The 21,040-nt window shown below is 47.2% G+C and overlaps 1 protein-coding gene across 3 annotated transcripts in view; it reads right to left on the reverse strand.

Annotated features, from left to right (window-relative positions):
- LOC144724411 (pre-B-cell leukemia transcription factor 1-like) overlaps positions 1–20,621 on the reverse strand; it is a 230,024-nt gene extending 209,403 nt beyond the window's left edge. For 2 of the 3 annotated variants that reach the window (XM_078603520.1, XM_078603518.1), the window contains exons 1-2: positions 19,608–20,614; positions 19,292–19,357 (exon numbers count right to left, since the gene is read on the reverse strand). In XM_078603520.1, the coding sequence (XP_078459646.1) occupies positions 19,292–19,357; positions 19,608–19,816 (275 nt within the window). In that variant the 5' untranslated portion in view covers positions 19,817–20,614. Of the gene's footprint in view, positions 1–19,291; positions 19,358–19,607 lie in introns of all 3 variants that reach the window. The other variant, XM_078603519.1, reaches the window with a different exon arrangement.
- Positions 20,622–21,040: the final 419 nt, after the last annotated feature.

A 21,040-nucleotide genomic window follows, 5' to 3' on the forward strand; every position in this document is an offset into this window, starting at 1 on the left:
TTCTAATAATTGTATTGCATTCCTCTGACCGATCCGATAAACAAACTCCGATTGATCAGCGTTAGACAGACTCTAAAGATGTTCCAGAGTTGAGTCGTAAAATCGGTTTATTTTGGGTTCGATCGCCGTAGTTATAAGTGAAATGCTTTTACCTTTAGATCTTCACCATCCGACAGCGCCAGTCACATCGTGATGTTGTGGGCAAACGTGCCAACTGATTTGGTTTGTCCATGCGGCAACTTGGTTTGATTGACTCCGTCGGATCGTGGAGGGTTGTTATAGTTTAAAAAAACATCCGACCTCCACAGTGATATTAACCCCAAAATAAACTAATACTGAATCGTGATACTGTTCATGAAAGCCTACGTTTAAAATGTTAAAGATGTGTTTAATATGCATACTTGGGCCTCTTTACAGACAAGAGCTTCTACTTTTTATGCAATTCCTATATATGTAATAATATTTGTATTCATCAAAAAACCTCACTGAGTCTCAAGGCCCATTTACAGGTGACACTTGCCCTGGGGTGTTTGGCCAATGCCACCGGTGTGTGTGTATCATGTATGGCGGGCATGTGCACAGTAAAGCGTATGTACATCTCAATAATAAATTATCGGACTTTATACAGGATTAATTATCCATAAGAGGTTTTTGGGTTAGATCGCGTAAATATATGAATGTGTCGTTAAAACCCGCCACCACCCAACACAGCCAAATAATAAGAGTTGTCATGTAAACAGAACATGCCAATTCGTCATAAGTACAGCACACCGGTGTGTTGGAGAGCCAAGCCACAACATTTACAAATTCTATTATGAATGATATTGGTCGTGAAAGCCTACGTGTTGAAAAGGATTAATTATATTAACATTCAATCCACATGTGCACAACGTAATATACAAACCCCCTCGATGCGTACAAGGTGATCTTCAGTCCCACACATAAACATGTATTGAATGCAATTGAGTGCTCGCTTGGCGAAAGGGCATTTTTACTTTCATATAGAATAAACCGACTCTACATTGTCAACCTTATACACTGAGACGGCGAATCTCACTGCACTTACATGGTTAAAGCACGTATACGACATGATAAGCAATACACTTATAGGAGTATACAATTAATGTGTAGGCATACACTCATGCCGAGAATACGCATTGCAAGATATACATAACCCTCACGGAGGGGGGGGGGGGCAGTGGCGCAGTGGTGGGCCCACTGCGCTATGAAAGTGGCGATCTCAATTCAAGTCCCCCAGCACGGCCGACATCAGCGACAAGCGGCATCTGAACCGGTCCTGCCCCTCGTCACACCTCATCGAGCCGCACTGACAGGCGTGGTGAAGTATGGACAAGCGTGGGTGAAGTATGGACAAGCGTGGGTGGAGCACAGCTGAACCATACGACGAGCGACAAGGGCCTTAATCCAGCGGTGGATTGACAAGGGGGCTGTCAATTACATGACGTGACGCACTACAAGTATTCAAACCCTACAAAAAAGCACGCGATATGACGATCACCAGCATCGTCGTGGAGAACAAAAATAACAATTCGTCTTCCTTCACTTATCCGCCATAAAAAAAATGTTTAAGTATTTATTTCACGACACTTCGGCCCAACGGCTAACCATCGAACAAAGACAGTCACCGCATCGCGCGGCGCTTTCAGAAGCGCTTCGGTGGCAGCTGGAACGTTCTTCCTTACGATATTAGGAAGCCACTGGTGCCATGCACTTTCAAATCATCTACATTGAAAATCGACTTCTTTAGAACTGCTTTTTGTGTGTTTAGTTTGTTGTCCTTCCCTCCGCACCTCCGATTAGCGCGGTTGGCTACGTACGGTGGCGAAATAAATTCATCATTACGCACATACGGCCGTCTGGGAGTGCATAATTTTAGCAGCATTGATTGAGCGCAGGCAAATTATGGAAACTCGTCGCACAATGTGCAAGCGGGCTTGGATGTATGGCCCAACGTGTCCGTTGGCAAAATCATGACGCCGCGAACAGATCCGTTGATTGAAAACCATGAAGAGGCCGCCGCTTGTTGGACGACGAAATGCAATCAAAATGCTCGGGTCAAGGGACGAGAATATGGCAAAGAGACATGGCGATGTTACGTGACAGACGTTGTTATTGACACGCTCTGCTGCATTATACACGCGGTAGACACAAAATAGACGAAATCTCACATGTCGCCAATAACACTGTGGCCTTAAAAGATAAAATATCTATTTACAAGAGGCAACGTTTTGGGCAATGGGCCTTCATCATAGCATTACTTGCCTACTAGAAATGTGATTCTCTTAAGGCCACGGTGTTATTGACTTCTGTGTTGTGTTTATTTGTTATGCATGCTCGTGCGCCACTGCCAACATCGCAGCTTCGGCAGGTAACACATTTTAATTTTGAACACGAGCACAATGTGTGCACTCTAGAAGGTAATATAGCGGCTACACTCTTGACAACAACACGTGCCGTTTGACAACTAAACACAATACTATTGTGTACAATACAATAATGTAATTGTATCGTAACCCAATGCGTAACCGAATCGCTACCCTTAGATGAATCACACTTAGAATTATACTTAACGAATCAGTTACACTACCCTACTCGATTGCCAATGCAATTAAACCATCCATACATCTTAACCGATGATATTAACACGACACACCATTTCCATTTTATTTATCATCTACAAAGTCACACAATTGGATATTCAATCCAGAGCGCAGTAATAACACACAGACATATATTAAATCATATACAGTTGCATGCAATGTCCATGTGTGTCTATGCTCAACAAATGTCGTGCAATGCAGGGTCTCACATATCATACATTCAACCTAGCTAACCCAGTAAGCATAGGATGTTGTATCAACGTTGCATGTTTACTGGGTATAGCCTAGCAGAGCCCCATGTGTGCGTATTGCCTACAGACTTTCAATTCCGTACTAGCACATTGTATCAACGCATGCTATGTAAACAGAATGCGTCAAGGATGCAGCGTATAACGTACAAACACTAAATATGAGAACAACGTCTAAATATATCATATCATGTATGTATTGTATACCATATTAAGTAAACATTGTACATATAACGACAAATAATCAAGATATCTTCCTTTGAATTAAGAAAAGAGTGTATTAAGTACATTTTGTATGCATTGTATATTACATTAGGCTTATATTACAAAAGTATACAGTAAATGGTATAGACTATTGCGTATACACTACACATACATCGCATTGATACCGTTTGTATACAACATTGTACATCACATTACGTATACACTATATGCATACGAGTACAACGAATCAGTGCACCCTAGGTATATACCGTATTGTACTGTGCACACGCGTACACGACACGCCAGTAGTACACACCATGCATATGTGATGCAGCATTAGCCTCTGCATAAGAGGAGCAATACAGACTCGGCTATCACAGTCGGCGTTAACACGTTGTACGCCTTGTAGTGTATAATGTATCCCTTCCCCCTCCTTTACGTTGCGAGGCATAGCAGCGTATTTGACGCTACAGGGGCTGTGTACCCTCTAGGAAGCTGCTGCTGCTGGGATTGCCCTTTCATCAAGGTGTCCCATGCACAGCGGCCGCAGCAGCAGCCCCACTCTATCCGTGCGTCCTGTGTCTCTTACCCATCCACCAGCCATACTCAACACGGTGCATGTGTGGGTCTCGATGTGTGTGTGTGGGGGGGAGCGGTGGTGTAGCGGTCAGCGCTCTGAACCCGGTGACCCGAGTTCGATTCCCGCTCACGGCCAACACCGGTGACGATTATTGTAACCGGTCCTCAAATGAGTAGTCGGTGCCGTGTGTAAACATCGCCACTAGAGAGACAAAGGCGGTCGGCCGGGGTGTTGGTCACCCACCCCCCTCGTGTACCGTTCCAGCCTTCATAAGTGCTCGCTAACAGCACTTGCCCCAAACAGTGTGTCAAGGCTATATGGGGGATCTTTGTCTTTGTATGTATAAGTGTGTGCATTGGCTCAGAATATTCGTCAATAACACTGCAGGCTTAAAATATAACAACAAAATTATAATGGGGAAGATTTGGGGCAACGGTCCTAATTTATGGCATGCAGAGTCGTCAATGACATCAATTAATTATTCATGAGCTATGAAAAAGTGCCATTGCCCGAAACGTTGGCGACTGTGTTGAATTTGTTGTTATTTGTGCTTTTGCACCACTGCCAACGCAGCAGCGGCGGCAGCATCACCAAACAATTTGTGCGTTGGCTGCGCAAAAAGATTCATAAATTATTAACACCATAATTACTACAATTTGATGTTTAAATATGTTCGTGCCATTGCGCGGACAGGAGCTGTGTGCCGTCCCCCGTCTTACTTAATAATAGGTGCTCTTATTCATATTCTTAGTTTTTTTCGGTAAAGTCACGTAGGTAAAAAATTAAAATTAATAAAAGTAAAATTTAAATAAAATATATAATAGGTGCTGACTAACAATGCTTGCCTCCTACCTATCTGTATGGCTAAACGTGGGATTTTTACATTGAGCGGATGTAACGTGCATATGCAATGTGCGTATGCAGTGTGCGCATGCAATGCGCGTTCCTGCCGATTCAAAAACATATGGACGGGATAGGAAGCAAAGCCGAGTATCAAGTCAGCTCTCTAATGAGGATTGATAATTGTGATAGATTGATTGAATATGACAAACCTGATTTTCACTGTCAAATTCCTACAACTTAAATATATAGGGAATCCGGGCCACAATCGGAATCAGAATCTTGATGTATCCTGGAGAAATCAGATGAGCTGTAAAGCTCTTTTCCCACAGATGTCCAGTAGGAGGTGGGGGTCAGAAAGTTTAAAACGCTCTGGAGGTTGATAGGTTTCACTCACGAGGCATGGCTCATCCTAAAGTTACAAATGTCTTCAAATCTCGCGACAAGTAAACATTTACAAACACAGTGCCCATACCCGTCATCAGCGAACCGAGCGATCGCTGCCCGTGGAGTGTGCCGCAAAAGCCGATAAAAAGCTGGCAAAACCCCTCTTCCAGGTGAACTGTGCATAAAGTAATTTGTCAACTCCACTGCTGGATTAGGGCTACCGGAAAACAATAATATAATAACATCTATATATCTATTTTTAAAAAGATACAAACCTATTCTGATACGAAGCAGTAGGGTTCGTATACACACATCAAATATTCATACGCGCACACTGATCATCATTATTTCGCGTGATTAATGTATTCCGATGCGTAGCTATAAATCGACACGAGCCTGCCCCAGTTGCCATCCTGCTGTAGGTGCACTCACAATAGGCCAACTCCTTATTTTACTCGGCATCTTTGCCGTCGAGTCTCAAGACTCGTTTTCAAGGGGACCCTGCTCGAGTCGTTCGTCCAATTCCTTAACGGGCAAATTCTGCGATTGGCAGCAGCCCGGAGTGCCTGGGGAACCCCCTCCCCACACATACGAGGGGGAAAACAATAAGAATATATATGCCGTCAAACTAGCGCCAACTCCTATGAATATAGTTGTTTTGAAATTACGGGGATACACAAGCGTGAACGGATCGATCTAAAAGGGGAACAGGATCTGAAAAGTGGGCTCTAACCCACGGAGGTGTCCGTGGCTGGGAATGGAGGAGCACGCGGATCGGTTACCAAATGGAAATGAGGCATCGTCGCATCGGCTTTCGTGGACACAATAATTGGGCTTGGCCAGGGTGGGCCACGACGTCAGAACTCGAGGCCCGACGACCCAGTGGACGAGACTGGCGGCGAAACGACAGCCAACGCAACGGGAGACGCGCCGATGGGGAGAGGGCCGCGGCAGGAGGGAGAAGATACAACGGGAGATTGATCCGTGGCATCGCTTGCGGAGGCCTTCATCCAGCAGTGGATAAAACGGAATGATTATTTTGAATATTGAATACGTGTCGACGAATGTGTGCACACACACACACGTGCGTCACCGTGCATAATATAAGTATACCATAGAACAAGCTGGTCTTGACGTAACTACATATGCTGCTACCGCTTTGCCGGATATTATGTAGCACTGTTATTATAGAATGCAAGATCCGTGGGCTGCAAGTCTAAGTTATTCTGGTAGCATAGAGTTAATTGTATATATTATTCTTGCCTATAGCAAAGTGTAGTGGATAGCCTTGATAATGTTTTCCGTAAAGACGGGTTAGCTGAATGAATAGTTGACACCAACTCTCATGCTCGTATATTACATGTTTTATTATGAGTCTCGCATAGAAATCTGATGATACATTACGTACGTGTATACATACAGATTGCGTCCATACATCACGTTCGCATTGCACGTACAACATTACTCTACCCTTACACACACAAGTGCGTGCATAACGCAAGTTGCATTGCGCGCACACATTACATACATAATACATACACATTACTAATGAATACATACACAACAACAGGACTATTATACAAGACGCATACATACACTAGACACGTGATATAAATACAATTATTCTTTCATGTAAACCCATTTTCAATCCGCTGCTGCCTGAATGAAGGCCCCGTCACCATCGCGAGGGTGGGTTGGTTGACCATACTTCACCACGCTGGTCCATGCCAGGCTCAGCGATAAATTGTCACTGATGTTAGCCGTGGGCGGGGGGGGAGAAATCTAATTCAGGTGGCCGGATTCACAGCGCAGCATGCAGGAATGCACTAATCACTGCACCACCGCTCTCCGCGTGCGTGTAGGTTGCACTTCTTTCGCTCCGTACGTAGCCGACCGTGCTAATTGGAGGTGCGGGGGGGAAGGACAACAAACTAAACACAAAACGCAGTTCTAAAGAATTCAGTTTGTCAATCGAGATTTAAGTGCACAGGCTCCAGTGGCTTCCTAATATCGGAAGGAAGAACGTTCCAGACGGCCGCAAAGGCGCATCTGAAAGCGCCGTGCGATGCGGTGGCCGCCGTCTTTGTTCGGTGGCGAGCAGCCGAAAGCCGCCGCCGCTGCTGCGAGGATGACGACCGAACGAGATCGGCGAGGTATCGTGGTTCATTTGTGGCACCACTTAGCGTGCAATGAGCACGAGCTCACACAATGTGGATCCGTTTCGGCAACGGGAAGGACCGATGCGTGCGTACAGCTCTGGTTGCGGATCGTGGCGTGGCAAATTCGCCGCTGCCGCCGCAAAACATCAACTTGCAACACCCCCCCACCCCATCCACCCCCGGGCTTGCCCGTGTTATAAAGCGGTGAAATCATTATTGTACTCACACATGCTAACGCCAGAACGTTAATAATACATGCCGTTATTGATATTCGCCGCTGTACACGGCGCGACCGACCCAGAGAATGCACGGCGCACTACGCGCTGCGCTGCGAGAGGAAGAGGAGTCGCGAGCGAAATGAAAAGCCGTGAAGATAAAGCGAAGCGCGCATTGGTGTTGTTGTTGGTGTTGTTGTTGGTGGTGGTGGTGGTAGCGGCGGAAGGCTCTTGCGACGAGTCTGCTGCGTTGGCGTGCGGGCGGGCTGGCGTTTGACGCGTCGAGTCAGGCGCACCGCGCACAACGATAACGAGCCACCGCCCCCCCCCCCTCCTCGCGGCGTTCGGACGTCGTCGATAGACCGGCCGGAACGCAAACAAAATAAACCTATGCCTATAATTGATAAATACCGTGTAAGTCATCGCAAGCGGTGGGGCAGCGGTTAGCGCGCAACGCTGCTCTACGACCCCGGCGACCCGGGTTCGATTCCCACAAGGCCATCAACACCGGTGACAATCATTATCTGAAGTGGTCCCAAGCCTCGCCTAGGTGGACTCAGCCTCAAGTGAGTATCCGGTGCGGTGTGTAGTAAACATCGCCACTGGGGAGACAAAGGCGGTCGGGCGTGGTGCTGGCCACCCACCCCCCTCGTGTGCCATGCCGGCCTTCGTAGGTGCTACTCGCTAACAGCACTTGCCCCAAAAGTCTGTTAAGGCTACACGGGGGATCTTTGTATAATAATGAGCGCAGTTTAAACAAAAAACACGCATCACGTATCCTCAGAGCGCTAACTACTAACTATGCCTTTTTAATTTACGGGAGATATTCAAATTGTATGAAGCGCTCAAACGTGTTATTTTGTAAGTAATTCGCAAATGTACGCGGTTGTATAATCCTGTTGTATAATAGTCATCATGCAGCTCCTCTCTTGGCAAAGTGAAGGAAACGAGACCGGCAAGACAGATTAACTTATTATCCCCTAGATCGACTCAGCCCGAAACGAGAGAACTCTATGCGGTGTGCCAACACGAACTCATTCATCTCTCTTATAACATATTTGTTTCTTTTTAAGTCCACGGTGTTATTGAGGAATGTGTTGTGTGATGTTGTTATTGTGTTGTTACAATCCCCCCCCCCAAAAAAAAACCCGCAGTCGCAGCATCACAACAACAAAGACAAAGATCCCCCGTGCAGCCTTACCAGACTGTTGGGGCAAGTGCTGTTAACGAGTAGCACCTACGAAGGCCGGCACGGCACACGGGGGGTGGGTGGCCAGCACCACACCCGACCGCCTTTGTCTCCCCACGGTGGCGATGTTAACACACCGCACCAGGTAGTCATTCGAGGCCGAGTCGACCCAGGGGAGACCCATGACCGGTTCAGATAATCGTCACTGGTGTTGGTGGAGTCGAACCCGGGTGGCTACGCTACCGGCACCAACACCACCACCACCAACAACCACCACCACCACCAACTACCACCGCTTCGAATGGCATCATCAGTCACTCTGCAACGACGTCGCCAGATTGTTAAATTAGTTTCCCTCTTCCCCTCTCTCCTCTCTTTCTCTCCCCTCGCCGTCTCTCACTTCGTCGGTGTGGTCGTTTCGTTACGTTCCTAGAGACGGAGGTGGTGATGATGGTGATGATGGTGGTGGGGGAGTGTCACGAATCGTGGTATGTGTGGTGGTGGTGGTGGCTTCTTTTTGGTTCACCGTGCCTCGGGCATCTTTTGGCTTTCTCTCGCGTAAAAGAATCACCGCGAATATACGAGTAGTGTAAGGTGAGCGCGTGCACGCGTGTTTGTATGCAGTAAACAGGAGCCCTGTGTGTTAGGAACAGCACTGTCGGGCAGACACGATTCCGCACCGAGTGCACGTGGTGTCACCACGGCGCTCGTGCCAGGCTAGGTGCACGTTAGAAAACCACGTGGATTTGGCGAAGGCTGCTCCCCCCACAACCCTCCCCACCCTGGCAGGTAGCCACGGACCAGACCCAGAGATGTTATTATTATCCATATTAAATTATCTTCGAAGCTCTATACACACACATATACATACATACATCGTTCCTGCATAGTATAACTCGGTTTACACTCGGTATACCGTCGTCTTATTCCGCGTGCGAGTTGTGGTACATGAGTTGGTCATCATCATCATCATGCGCATCATCATCGTCGTCGTAGGCGAACAAGAGTAAGTCGTCTTTCGGTGGATTGTGACTAGGGCTGAACGATTAATCGATTTCAAATCGCAATTTGACACAATGCGATTAGCGAATCGCAAAGGCGGCGATTTTTTTGCGATTTGAAAAGTTCTATTTACTTTCTTATTGGAATTTTTATTTTTTATTATTATAACTTTATTTACTTAACTTAACAATTGTTCTATGTTTGATTGTTCTATTTGAATTTCTTTTAATACATTCATACTTTTTAAGTTATCATCATTGCATTAGAATAGAGCAGTTAATATTTTGCTGGTATCATGTTCCAATGTTCCATCACATGTTTATAATTTATTACACACTGAATATTGAACTAAAGCTTGACTTTTAAAAAAATGTAATCGCAAATCAAATCGCAATCGATCTGTCAGCAAAATCGCTATTTGATCATTTCCCCCCAAATCGTTCAGCCCCTACCCGTGACGCTGCAGCCAACCGGTAGAAAGCGGCCGAGGGCCCGCGTGCGTTCACCGCACGCAGAGGAAGACCCATACCCCACATACACACACAGCTCTTACCAGCACGGAGATAAAGACCCCATACCCCACACACACAAACTCTCACCAGCACGAAGAGGAAGACCCATACCCCACACACACAAACTCTCACCAGCACGGAGATGAAGACCCATACCCCACACACACAAACTCTCACCAGCACGGAGATAAAGACCCATACCCCACACACACACACACAGCTCTTACCAGCACGGAGATAAAGACCCCCACACACACACACAAACTCTCACCAGCACGAAGATGAAGACCTCACACACACACAAACTCTCACCAGCACGAAGATGAAGACCTCACATACACACAAACTCTCACCAGCACGGAGATAAAGACCCCCCCCCCCCATACACACACAAACTCTCACCAGCACGGAGATAAAGACCCCCACCCCACACACACACAAACTCTCACCAGCACGGAGATAAAGACCCATACCCCCCACACACAAACACTCACCAGCACGGAGATAAAGACCCCCACCCCCATACACAAACTCTCACCAGCACGGTGAGGTTGTTGGGGTGGCCCAACACACCAAAGCCCCCCCCCCCACGCCTTCGTCTCCACACCGGTGCCGAAGTTTTAAATAAGTAATATTTAAAAAAAACTTTTTTTAAACACGCTTTAATTAAATTTACCGAACTAGTAATGGAAGTACTCCACGACTCCAGGAAGTGGCCCCGAAGCTTGCCATAACGTCAGGGGCCGTGATAATTTCCAGCCAACGTCAGTTGAGCGTGGACAATTAGACCCAAGCCGAAACATAAGATATATGAAAGATATATATGAAAGAACGTTAAAAAATATGTTTTTTCATGATAGAATATAGTATTGCCATCAGTATGACATAAGTATACCAAGTTTGCAGTCGATACCACATTGGGAAGTGGGTTAAAATTGAGTTACAAGATTTGAGGATACAACAACAACGACGACAACAGAGCGAGTCAAATAAAAGCGTGTAAAATAATAATAAAAAGTCACCACTCAAAACGATTTACGGCCGAGTCAACCTACGCGCGGAAGGGGACCAAGGCTTCGGTGTCAGACGCTGGTCAGCCCACATTGTCGGTCGTGAGCCGGCATCCAACTCCGGGGTTTGCACCACGCAGCGCTCCCGCTGCCGCTCCCCGCACGTGCAATAAACTATCTCGTGTCAGGGTTAGACCCGTGTGTAATAGTACGTAATTAGAAGGGGTGTTTAGCAGTCGTGTGAAGGTGATTATTAGTGTTATTATCTTTACACGGGATGCGTTTAAACGACGCGGTGCGTAATGCGCACAGGTATCGTTACGAGACGGCGTCATCCGTAATCCCTCGAAACTCTGCGTAAGCGTTTGTTACGTGGATTGACGATGTGACGTGCAATGCGGAGCGTACTGCGTGATTATTAATAGTCCTCTTACTTACGTCTTATATATATAGACAAACATATATACACACACAACATTGTAACTAATGGGGTGCATTACATATGCACTAAACAAGTGGTGACGCGCCTTTAAAAGTAGCGTACACTAATCGCGAATACGATTGCAGGTAACATGAGAGAGTGTGTATTCATCGCAATTATCAGAGGACGGATTCGCAACTGCGAGATCTGGTCGTTCGAGAAACTCCTTACAGACGCATGCGGCAATTGTCGCAATTCGCCGAATAGTAATATCGTAATAGCGTGCGCGTGTGTGTGTGTAGTTCGCAGAATTAATAATGCTCGCAATATTAATACAGACGGAATGTCTCCATCCACCCCCCCCGAAGCATTCTGTCACTCCAAAGTCAACGTGGGAGGCTTTGGCAGCACAACAAGTAGGTTCTGTGCCGATCCGTGCAGTTTGTTTTTGTGTTTGTTACGCTTAGGGTTTTCTCATACACTCAGGAACAATAATTAAATAAGAATAATTAATACGCTGTTGGGCAAACACATCGATGCAGGATCCTCATAACAAGCCTTGAGTCGACAAACACAAAACCCCACCACGTACCGAACATCCCAAACTTCTCTTATGCTGCTCTTATAATTAAATCTAAAATTATCTTGACCATACCGTTTGTATTGCTACACACATCCTGTTTATACTTAAAGACCTACCTTGCTCATAATTGACACGAAATGTATTTGTATTCATCATAGTTTGTGCTAACGTATACCCACACACCGCATTATACGTTCCTTCACCACATTCTGTTGGGACATTATAAGCTCCACATCCCAAACAAAGCAACAACATGAACGGGCTCCGACTCAAAAGCGCAGTGACCAATTGCTCAGGTCACAAAAAAAACACAGTTGGGCATTGGCCGCCCTAGAAATCTGACTTATTGCACGCGTGGGCATGGGGGGTTAGCGAACTCCAGAGAGATTGAAGCAAGAAGAACCAATCAGTTGATTAGAACTATTCGATGATGATTAGGAGGATTAAGCTGCGATATCAGGGAGTGGTGCACAAGCACATGTAATAAAAAAAACACCCAATAGCACTGTGGCCTTGAAAAAGAAGAACGTGTAGCCCAAGAGAAGACTCGTGACCTTTCTGCCACGGCAGACACGAGCGTCCGATGTTGGCACACCTTCTTCATACGAGGCACGCCGAATGAATTTACGACGACGACGATTGCCGCCACACTTCCAAGTTATCATCCTCCAATGTGCAGGCAATGCAATACAGTCGGACGTATAGGTGGGCGCTAATACATAGCGTCGCATTTGTATTGCAGTGCGGCGCAATGCGGTGGTTGGTGGTGGTGGGGTCAGTGGTGGTGGCGCAGTGGTTGGCGCACGGCATTACAAATCCCGGGCGAGTGCAGATCGATTTTCCGGCCACGGCCAAAATCAGCGGCGCTTGCTACGTGAACCGGTCGTCAGGCATTGGTCTTCGCCAACGTGCACTGACAAAGCGCGGCCAAGTACAGCCAAATAACCGCGAGGATGCCCCCTTCATCCGGCAGTGGACTGACAAAGTGCGGTAAATAATAAATGTTTCATTTATCACATTATGGTTAGTGAGCATCTTAATGTTCAGTTACAGAATGTGTACGATGACTATTGTGTGTATTGCATGCGTGCATTAGCAATGCGTGCTCCCTTGCCAATCCATTGGCCTGGGTAAATAGCGCGTGCAATCGCACCTCCTCTGTTGGATGAAGGCCTTTCCCCACAAGTCGTCGTCGCCGTCTTTCGTGGTTCATGCGATGCAAAAAAAATCATCCATCTTGCTCGCCGTGCATTCCAGACGATCTCATCGCTCCATCTCCTCGGCGGACGCTCTTTCGGGCTTTTGCCCCTATTGACTGCCACTCCGTCGCTGGCCTCGACCGACCAGCGGTCAACATGCTCTCTTCGTGACGTCCTGCCCCAAGCTTATTTCACTTTCCCGAACAGTCAATACGTAGATCTCCAACTTTCGTTTATGTCACAAAAAATAATAATATTAATGTTATTTATCCTATAACTTTAGTCGAGTCTCAATAATTGTTTTCAGGGGCGATATTTGGCCAAATATATATATTTTTTTATCATTAGTTGTTTGGCTCCCTTTGGGAGGGATGCTCACGACGAGGAGGAAACTCACCCAGAATATGGAGGAGATAACACTCAAGGTTCCACACAGACGCTTTCACCAACCCACTTGGCTCTCAGACCATTAGCGTCGGCCACATCGCAGCTCGGCTGCGAGATTCACGAATCTCTTCGTGATCCACCAACCCTTGCCTCCACACATCGCTTGTACCACGGAAGCGATGTGATTATATTTACGAGATTGCTGTATGTCATCCGGTGCGCACCAACATATACATCATGGCTGAACGATTGATGCGAATTCTAATGATGTTCTCGAAGTGTTAGAAATAATCAATCGCGCACAGATACAGCCGTGAGCCCTATTGCTTAGAACTAGAAACATCTGAAAAGCTACATTACCTTGCCCTCCCCCACCCAACGAATATAGAGCTTCTAAATTGATTGTGTACACCCATATTCTTTAATATTGCTTCAAGCCTTGTGCTGAACGCTTACAAATGGTTTGCTGCATTGGTGCACAAGCGCAATTAACGAGAATAGAAATTCAATACACTCGTCAATAACACGGTGGCCTTAATAGGGAAAAAATATATAATAGTGGACATTTTGGGCAATTGTTTGTGCGCTAAAAAAAAGAGCCATTGCCCAAAATATCGACCATTATACTTGTTTTCCCGAAATCCGTTACCCTTTGAACAATGATCTAATGCATCACCAAATTTAAATCCGAGGGTCATGTAGTATTCGCGCCATTCTAACAGCGCGACGCATTCACGAAGGCGCTGCGTTTCGCGGGACGTGGTCTGCAATAGTTGCGCAGTCAGCGTGGGGCGATATTGCTTCACGTGGCTTCACCAAATCGGGTAATTTGCGAGTAATTGTCAACATTCGGACACTTTTTCGACGGCGACCGTCGCCCGCACGCGTGACCAACCGGGCCTGCGACCCGATTGGACATCTGTGAAAAAGAGCTTTACGTCTCATCGGATTCCTCCAGTATAAATAAATATTCGGATTCTGATATTCGGATCCGAGTTTTTTTTTTCTTTCAAATAACGTCACGGGATATTAACCAGGAATATAAACCGCAGTATTAACTAGGACGGCCGTTCGTCCTCGAACTGCAATGCGCAGCCATGTCACCGCCAATGTAATGCGCTTGACCTTTGTGAGCCTGGACGCAACATGTCATATCTGGCCTTAATCTCGGTAAGAGACGCGGCTTCGACTGCGCCTAAATGTTGCCATGATTATTAATGCATCACTCTAACTTGACCGTAACATTGTCACGCGGAGATCGCCTCCGAGAAATATGTGCGGTCAAGTCTTCTTTTAAACTATATCTTTACAAATTAAATTAAAGGCCGCAAGACATTGTAAGCATTGTAAATGCACTCGTTTTAAGAAGTACATAGATACAACTGTACATCACTATGCAGCTCTTTGTTAATCCATTACCGGATGAATACCTCCCCTAGCACCGTATTAGTCTTGCCACGGGGTTTTTACCATACTTCACCACACTGGTCAATGCGGATCTGTGAAGGGGGAGCGCGCGTTCAGATATCCCTCGTCACTGATGTTTTCTAGGACTGAGACTCGAACTCGCGTTGATTGGGTTCATAGCGTAGCGCGCTAACCACTGCGCCACTACTCCACTCCATTTCACGTAGGCGCGCGAGAGATGAGTATTGGGTGTTTTAGCAGAATTTAAATGATCACCATGCTGTGCGTGCGTGTGAGCGCGCGCCTCGCCATTTACTTGTGTCTAGTTTTCGTGGCGTTTGTGAATTATTAATCTCACGTGCATCTTAATGAGTCAATTACACAATAGAAACTTATCACGAGTTCGCGTAAACGATGCCACCCCACCCACCCCGGTTTACTTGACGTGCACGCTACTACGAACTCCCCCCCCCCCCCGCGGGTCGAGCCTTATCCACTTGGTGACTAACCCCGCTTAGATCAACTGCGGTGCGTAAAGTGACATAGCACAAAATTACGCACGCCCGGTACGCAGGCGAGTGTTGTGCACACACAGATGTATATCGATCGGCGCGCTGGGCATACACTAACGTACACGTACTTGGGCAGGCGAAGTTCAATTGCCACGATGAACCAACGTTGTCTGCCCTGCGTGTGTTGAACTTTTTTCGCACGGTACGCTGCCAATACAGCGCCATATGGGCCTTGTTTATGAGCGTATGCACAAGCACACAACAATTTGGGTTTGGGATACCGATTTTGTCATTCTACTAAGAAGCAAGGACTGTGTGAACGACGACTGGGTTAGCAACTCGTAATAATGAACGCCAAGTCAATATTGCAATGTGCCAGCATTGTATTGCAATACGCTGCATTTACAAAACGTCACGAGTACACGGATAAGAATATCCCGTGCGATATTATCTGCAGACACACATAAGGCACGCGTGAACACATTCGTGAATTTACAAAACACATTATTAGATCTGGAGTACTGTATAGCTACGTGGTGTGTATGCGTTGAGAAAGAGCTCCAGGGTGTACGGAATCACAGCACGGGAGCAGTCCCTTTACCAAATCACAGAAGTTCACAGGAATTATCATTTGGGCTCGCGTCGTTTTGTTGAACGTCACGACAATGGAAGTCGGTGCCGCGGCTATTGTTTGCGCCCGCATTGTCAATATTGTGTAATTCCGTTGTTAAGATTGTGTAATTCCATTGTTTTTAAATTGTGTAATTCCGTTGTAAATATTGTGTAATTCCATAGTTTTATAATTGTGTAATTCAATTGTTAATATTGTGAATTTCCAGTGTTAATATTGTATAATTCCGTTGTTAATATTGTGTAATTCCATTGTTAATATTGTGTATTTCCAGTGTTAATATTGTATAATTCCATTGTTAATATTGTGTAATTCCATTGTTAATATTGTGTAATTCCATTGTTAATATTGTGTAATTCCATTGTTAATATTGTGTAATTCCATTGTTTTATAATTGTGTAATTCCGTTGTTAATATTGTGTAATTCTGTTACTATGGAATTTCCCCCCCCCACCCCCATACACACACAATAAGCCGATAACACAAACCATACGTTATGCTGTGGCCTGTATATGCACACAAATACAATTATGTGCATGGTATACACACTACGCGGAAATGTTGAGTGTACTGTATATACAAACACACGTGTGCATTGTTACAATACCAGGTGTACAAACTAACACACACACACAATTATGTGTATATATATACACACACACGTACGCTATTGCACAAGCAACTCGCACAATGTACAGCCAAATCCAACATCTCCCAAACATCGTGAGCTGAGCAAAACGACGACTTTGCACAACTTCTGTACGAAGTTGACGAGACCCCTCCGGACGAGGGACGTCGTCTCGCGATCATCGTCAATACAGCCCCCCCCCCAGTCTCTTGCTGCTACACTGCCAGAGGTGAGAGCACCCCCGAGTTTCCATGAACTTAGCACGGCCTAACTCTTCACGGGCTCCACCTGTGTGTGTGTAGGTAGAGTGGGGAGCGGTGGTGCAGCGGTTAGCGCGCAATCGAACCCGGCCACGCTGGTTCGATTGGCGACCCGGGTTCGATTGGCGTCCACGGCCAACACCGGTGACGATTAACTGAAGCGGTCCTGGGCTTCCCCTAGGTCGACTCAGCCTCAAAAGAGTACCTGGTTCGGGGTGTAAACATCGCCACTGGGGAAACAAAGGCGGTCGGGCGTGGTACTGGCGGTTCCGGCCTTCATAGGTGCTCGCTAACAGCACTTGCCCCTACAGTCTGTCAAGGCTATACGGGAGATCTTTGTCTTTGTATATATATACACACAACGTGCCATTGTTACGAATGTTGTCCCTCGAACATTGCTGGTTCAACTCTTGCCGTGTGCCACGAAGACAACAGATTTCCCCACCCCCCCCCCCCTTAATAGACCGTAAGGAGGCACGTGCTCGTAGCGAGCATCGCATACCACGCGCACACAAATACAAAGATTACCCGTGTAGCCTTACCAAACTATAGGGGCAAGTGCTGTTAGCGAGCACCTATGAAGGCCGGAACGGGTACACGAGGGGGGTGGGTGGCCAGCATCACGCCCGACCGCCTTTGCACAAATACACCACCACCACCAACACACACACGTTTAATGTACAAGTACCAGGTCGAGACGAGACATCTACACACCTCGGTATGTTGTACAGCGTGGTGTGGTTACGGGCTTCCCCTCTAGGTCGACTCGGCCTCGAATTCAGTACCCGGTGCGATGTGTCAACATCGCCACTGGGGAGACAAAGGCGGCCGGGCGCGGTGCTTGGTCCACCCCCACCTCCTCTCGTGTGCCGTGCCGGCCTTCGGTAGGGTGCTCGCTAACAGCACTTGCCCCAAGTCTATTAAGGCTACACGGGTGATCTTTGCCTTTTTGTGTACGTTATAGGAGGATGCTTTGGTAATGTTTTATCTTATTTATAATAGACAAATAATAAATGTTTATGCGCTGCAATTACACTGCTACGGATAATAATGATAACAACAACAATAATATTTGCAGCTCTTTGTGAAAGCCGCTGCTAGATGAAGGCTTCCCCCACGGAGTGTGGGGTCACGTGGGGTCAAGTGGGGTTGTTTGACCATACTTCAACACACTTGGTCAATGAGCGTCAGCGATACAACATTATGCATCGTATCAGCACAATAATATCGCGTAATAACACGGCTGGGCGTATTATCGTGTGCGACTGCATGCGATGATTTAAAGTGTCAAATAAATAGATTTAATTTTATATTCAAATAATATGACACTGTTACGTGCACTATATAAGCGTTCAATAAAATACGAGACATTTTTTTTCACCTAAGCAATTGATGTTATACAATAACACATTGGGTTATTGTATACACATAGGGTGTATGGCAAGACAAAGATCTCCCCGTGTAGCCTTAACAGACTGTTGGGGAAAGTGCCGTTAGCGAGCAGCAGCACCGACTAAGTCCACTGGCACTGTGGCACACGAGGGGGTGGCGTGGCCAGACCCACGCCCGACCGCCTTTGTCTCCCCGGTGGCGATGTTCACTACACACCGCACCGGGTCACTCGTTTAACGCGGAGTTGACTTCGGAACCGGTTCAGATCATCTTCACCTGGGGATTGGCCGTGAGCGGGAATCAACCTCGGGACTGCGGGTTCGTAGCGCAGCGTAGCGCGCTAACCGCAGCGCCACCGCTCCCCCCGCATGGCAAGAAGACACGACCACCGATGGCCCCACGCGCGTGTGCACGCGAAGTCGTCACACCGCGCACCCAAACAATTTACGCAATTTAAAACACGGGGACGGCATTAGTTTCGTCACCAGATAGGCTTTACATACGCACATATATACACATACATACACGTGTGTGTATGTATATATACACACATTATGAGAGTAATACTTTACCGAGTAAAGCCTCATTGAGTCTTAAGACTTCCTTGCACGGGATTGTCCAATTATTATACTTTAAACGCACACTTCTCAAGAGTAATTTGCTTAAAGTAGCGTGTTGTGTTTAAAATCCGCGTTTTCCAAAAACTAGCAACAAAACGGGTCTCATCAGGTGACGGGCACCTGATCCAGTTGTGTAAATTCCACATTCCCATTACGGGCCCCGGTCTATCCACACGACGACCACTTTCGATAGAAAAAAACTGGACAATGAGACTGCACATGCAGGTAGAGTTCATGGGTTCTGAGTGCGCCACTCGATCGGAAGGAAGGCTGGGAGTTCAAACCTCGGTCGCGCGGGTCGACTCAGCCCATCATCATCATCGCTCCGGGGTTGATAAATCGAGCACCACCTTGTGGAAAGCCAACGGTGGTTGACCCATGGAAGACACAACAAGGGAACGTGAAATTTCCACCCGCTGGCTCAGGGTTGCCAACGGAGTTGAGAGACACTTTTGACTGACTCAACATTTAACCACACACGCGCGCATGTACACACACACACTCTTATACGTTAATACCACATCCATACATATGTGTGTGTGTACGCAGTTAACCACACAACAACTGTTACAGCTCTTATTTCAAGCTAGAGCATCTCACCTGGCTTGGGCTTCGTCTAAGCTCTGGTCCGTGATGGTCATGATCTGTTGCAGGATGTCGCCGATGTCCTGTTTACCGCCTCCGGATCCTCCACCGTCCACCCCATCCGGAGGTCCCATGTGCGGATGACCCATGCCCACGGCGCCCGACAAGGCGCCCATGCCCACGCCGATGTGGCTCTGCAAGAGTCGACCTTGCTCGTCCATCATTTGGAACCCCGCAATGATTTTTTTTTAAAAACCGCGACCTGGACGAATGCAAGTGGAGCGAGATCGGCCCCCTCGTGCCCGCGTGTGCCGCGCTGCGGAGTCGGGAGTGACGGACTAGGCTCGCTTTGCCGCTTGCTTGCCGCTTGCTTGCTTGCTTCTTGCGAGAGCTTTGTAGCAAATTAAGAGTAAAAGGGTTCCCCCCGCTCGTCTCTTTGGGGCTACGGCTGCCGTGCGCTGTTGGAGGTTATCCGACAGATACACGCACACAGTCTCTCCCCCTCCCACTCTCCCGATTGCACTGTATACAGCTGGTGATGTGAAGAAACCTGTCTTTGGTAGGAGCACAAAGAAGCTTCTCCGCCCGACAGTCGATTGTTAAAAAGCCCCCCCCCCCCCGGCGTAGGAACACAGCGCCGACTTGAAACGCTACGGGACGTGGATGCGCGCTGTCCGTCTACGTCGCCCGCCTCTGTCGACCACCGCTCCGCGTGCTCTGTGCGCCCACGCTGCGTCGCGCCGAGTGTCAGCACGGGTGGATTTTTTTCTCTCTCTCTCTTATTTCACTCCCCCCTTATCCTCCCCTCCTCCCCACCAGCACCGTCGCCTGCTCCCCCCCTCTTCGTCGTTCTTCCAAGCCCAAACTCCCCCCAGTGTTCAAGGGATATAAAGGCGGGCGGGCGCTTAGCTCAGCAAACTTGACCGAGGTAGTATTTGCAACCCACCATCAGCAGCACTACTAACCACCACCAACCACACTGCTTCTCTTCGCTGTGTCCCCCCTCTGTTCTCTCTGCCTTACTCCCAGTACAACCCATCATCAAACCAAGCCGGGGCTCACAAGCCAATGGCACGTGGCTTGCACATCGCTAGCTCCGCCTGCCGCCCCGTGTGATTGGACGGAGACGCGCATTGATTGAATGGTGTCCTTTATATAGCCAAGCGAAAAGCCCGTCCACATTCGCTCCGTGTGTTTTTTTTTGTGTGTGCCAGTTCGGGGCTGTGTTGTGGATTTCGCTTTGTGTAGGCCATTGCACATTCCGTGGCATTTTCTTGCCCCAGTGTATTCTAATTTTTCAATGGAGAAACTGGGTTACGTGTTGAATGTAAAAAAAAAATATTTAACTTGTAGTAAAATCCTAAATAAAACGTTAGCTACTGACTACTAATTGTACAATGTTAAACTTACTCCATGTTATCACAAATTTCAGCGATTTAAATTTGTTC

Source organism: Lampetra planeri, chromosome 20 (assembly GCF_965212315.1).
Source record: "Lampetra planeri chromosome 20, kcLamPlan1.2.h2, whole genome shotgun sequence".
NCBI classification, from domain to species: Eukaryota; Metazoa; Chordata; class Hyperoartia; order Petromyzontiformes; family Petromyzontidae; genus Lampetra; species Lampetra planeri.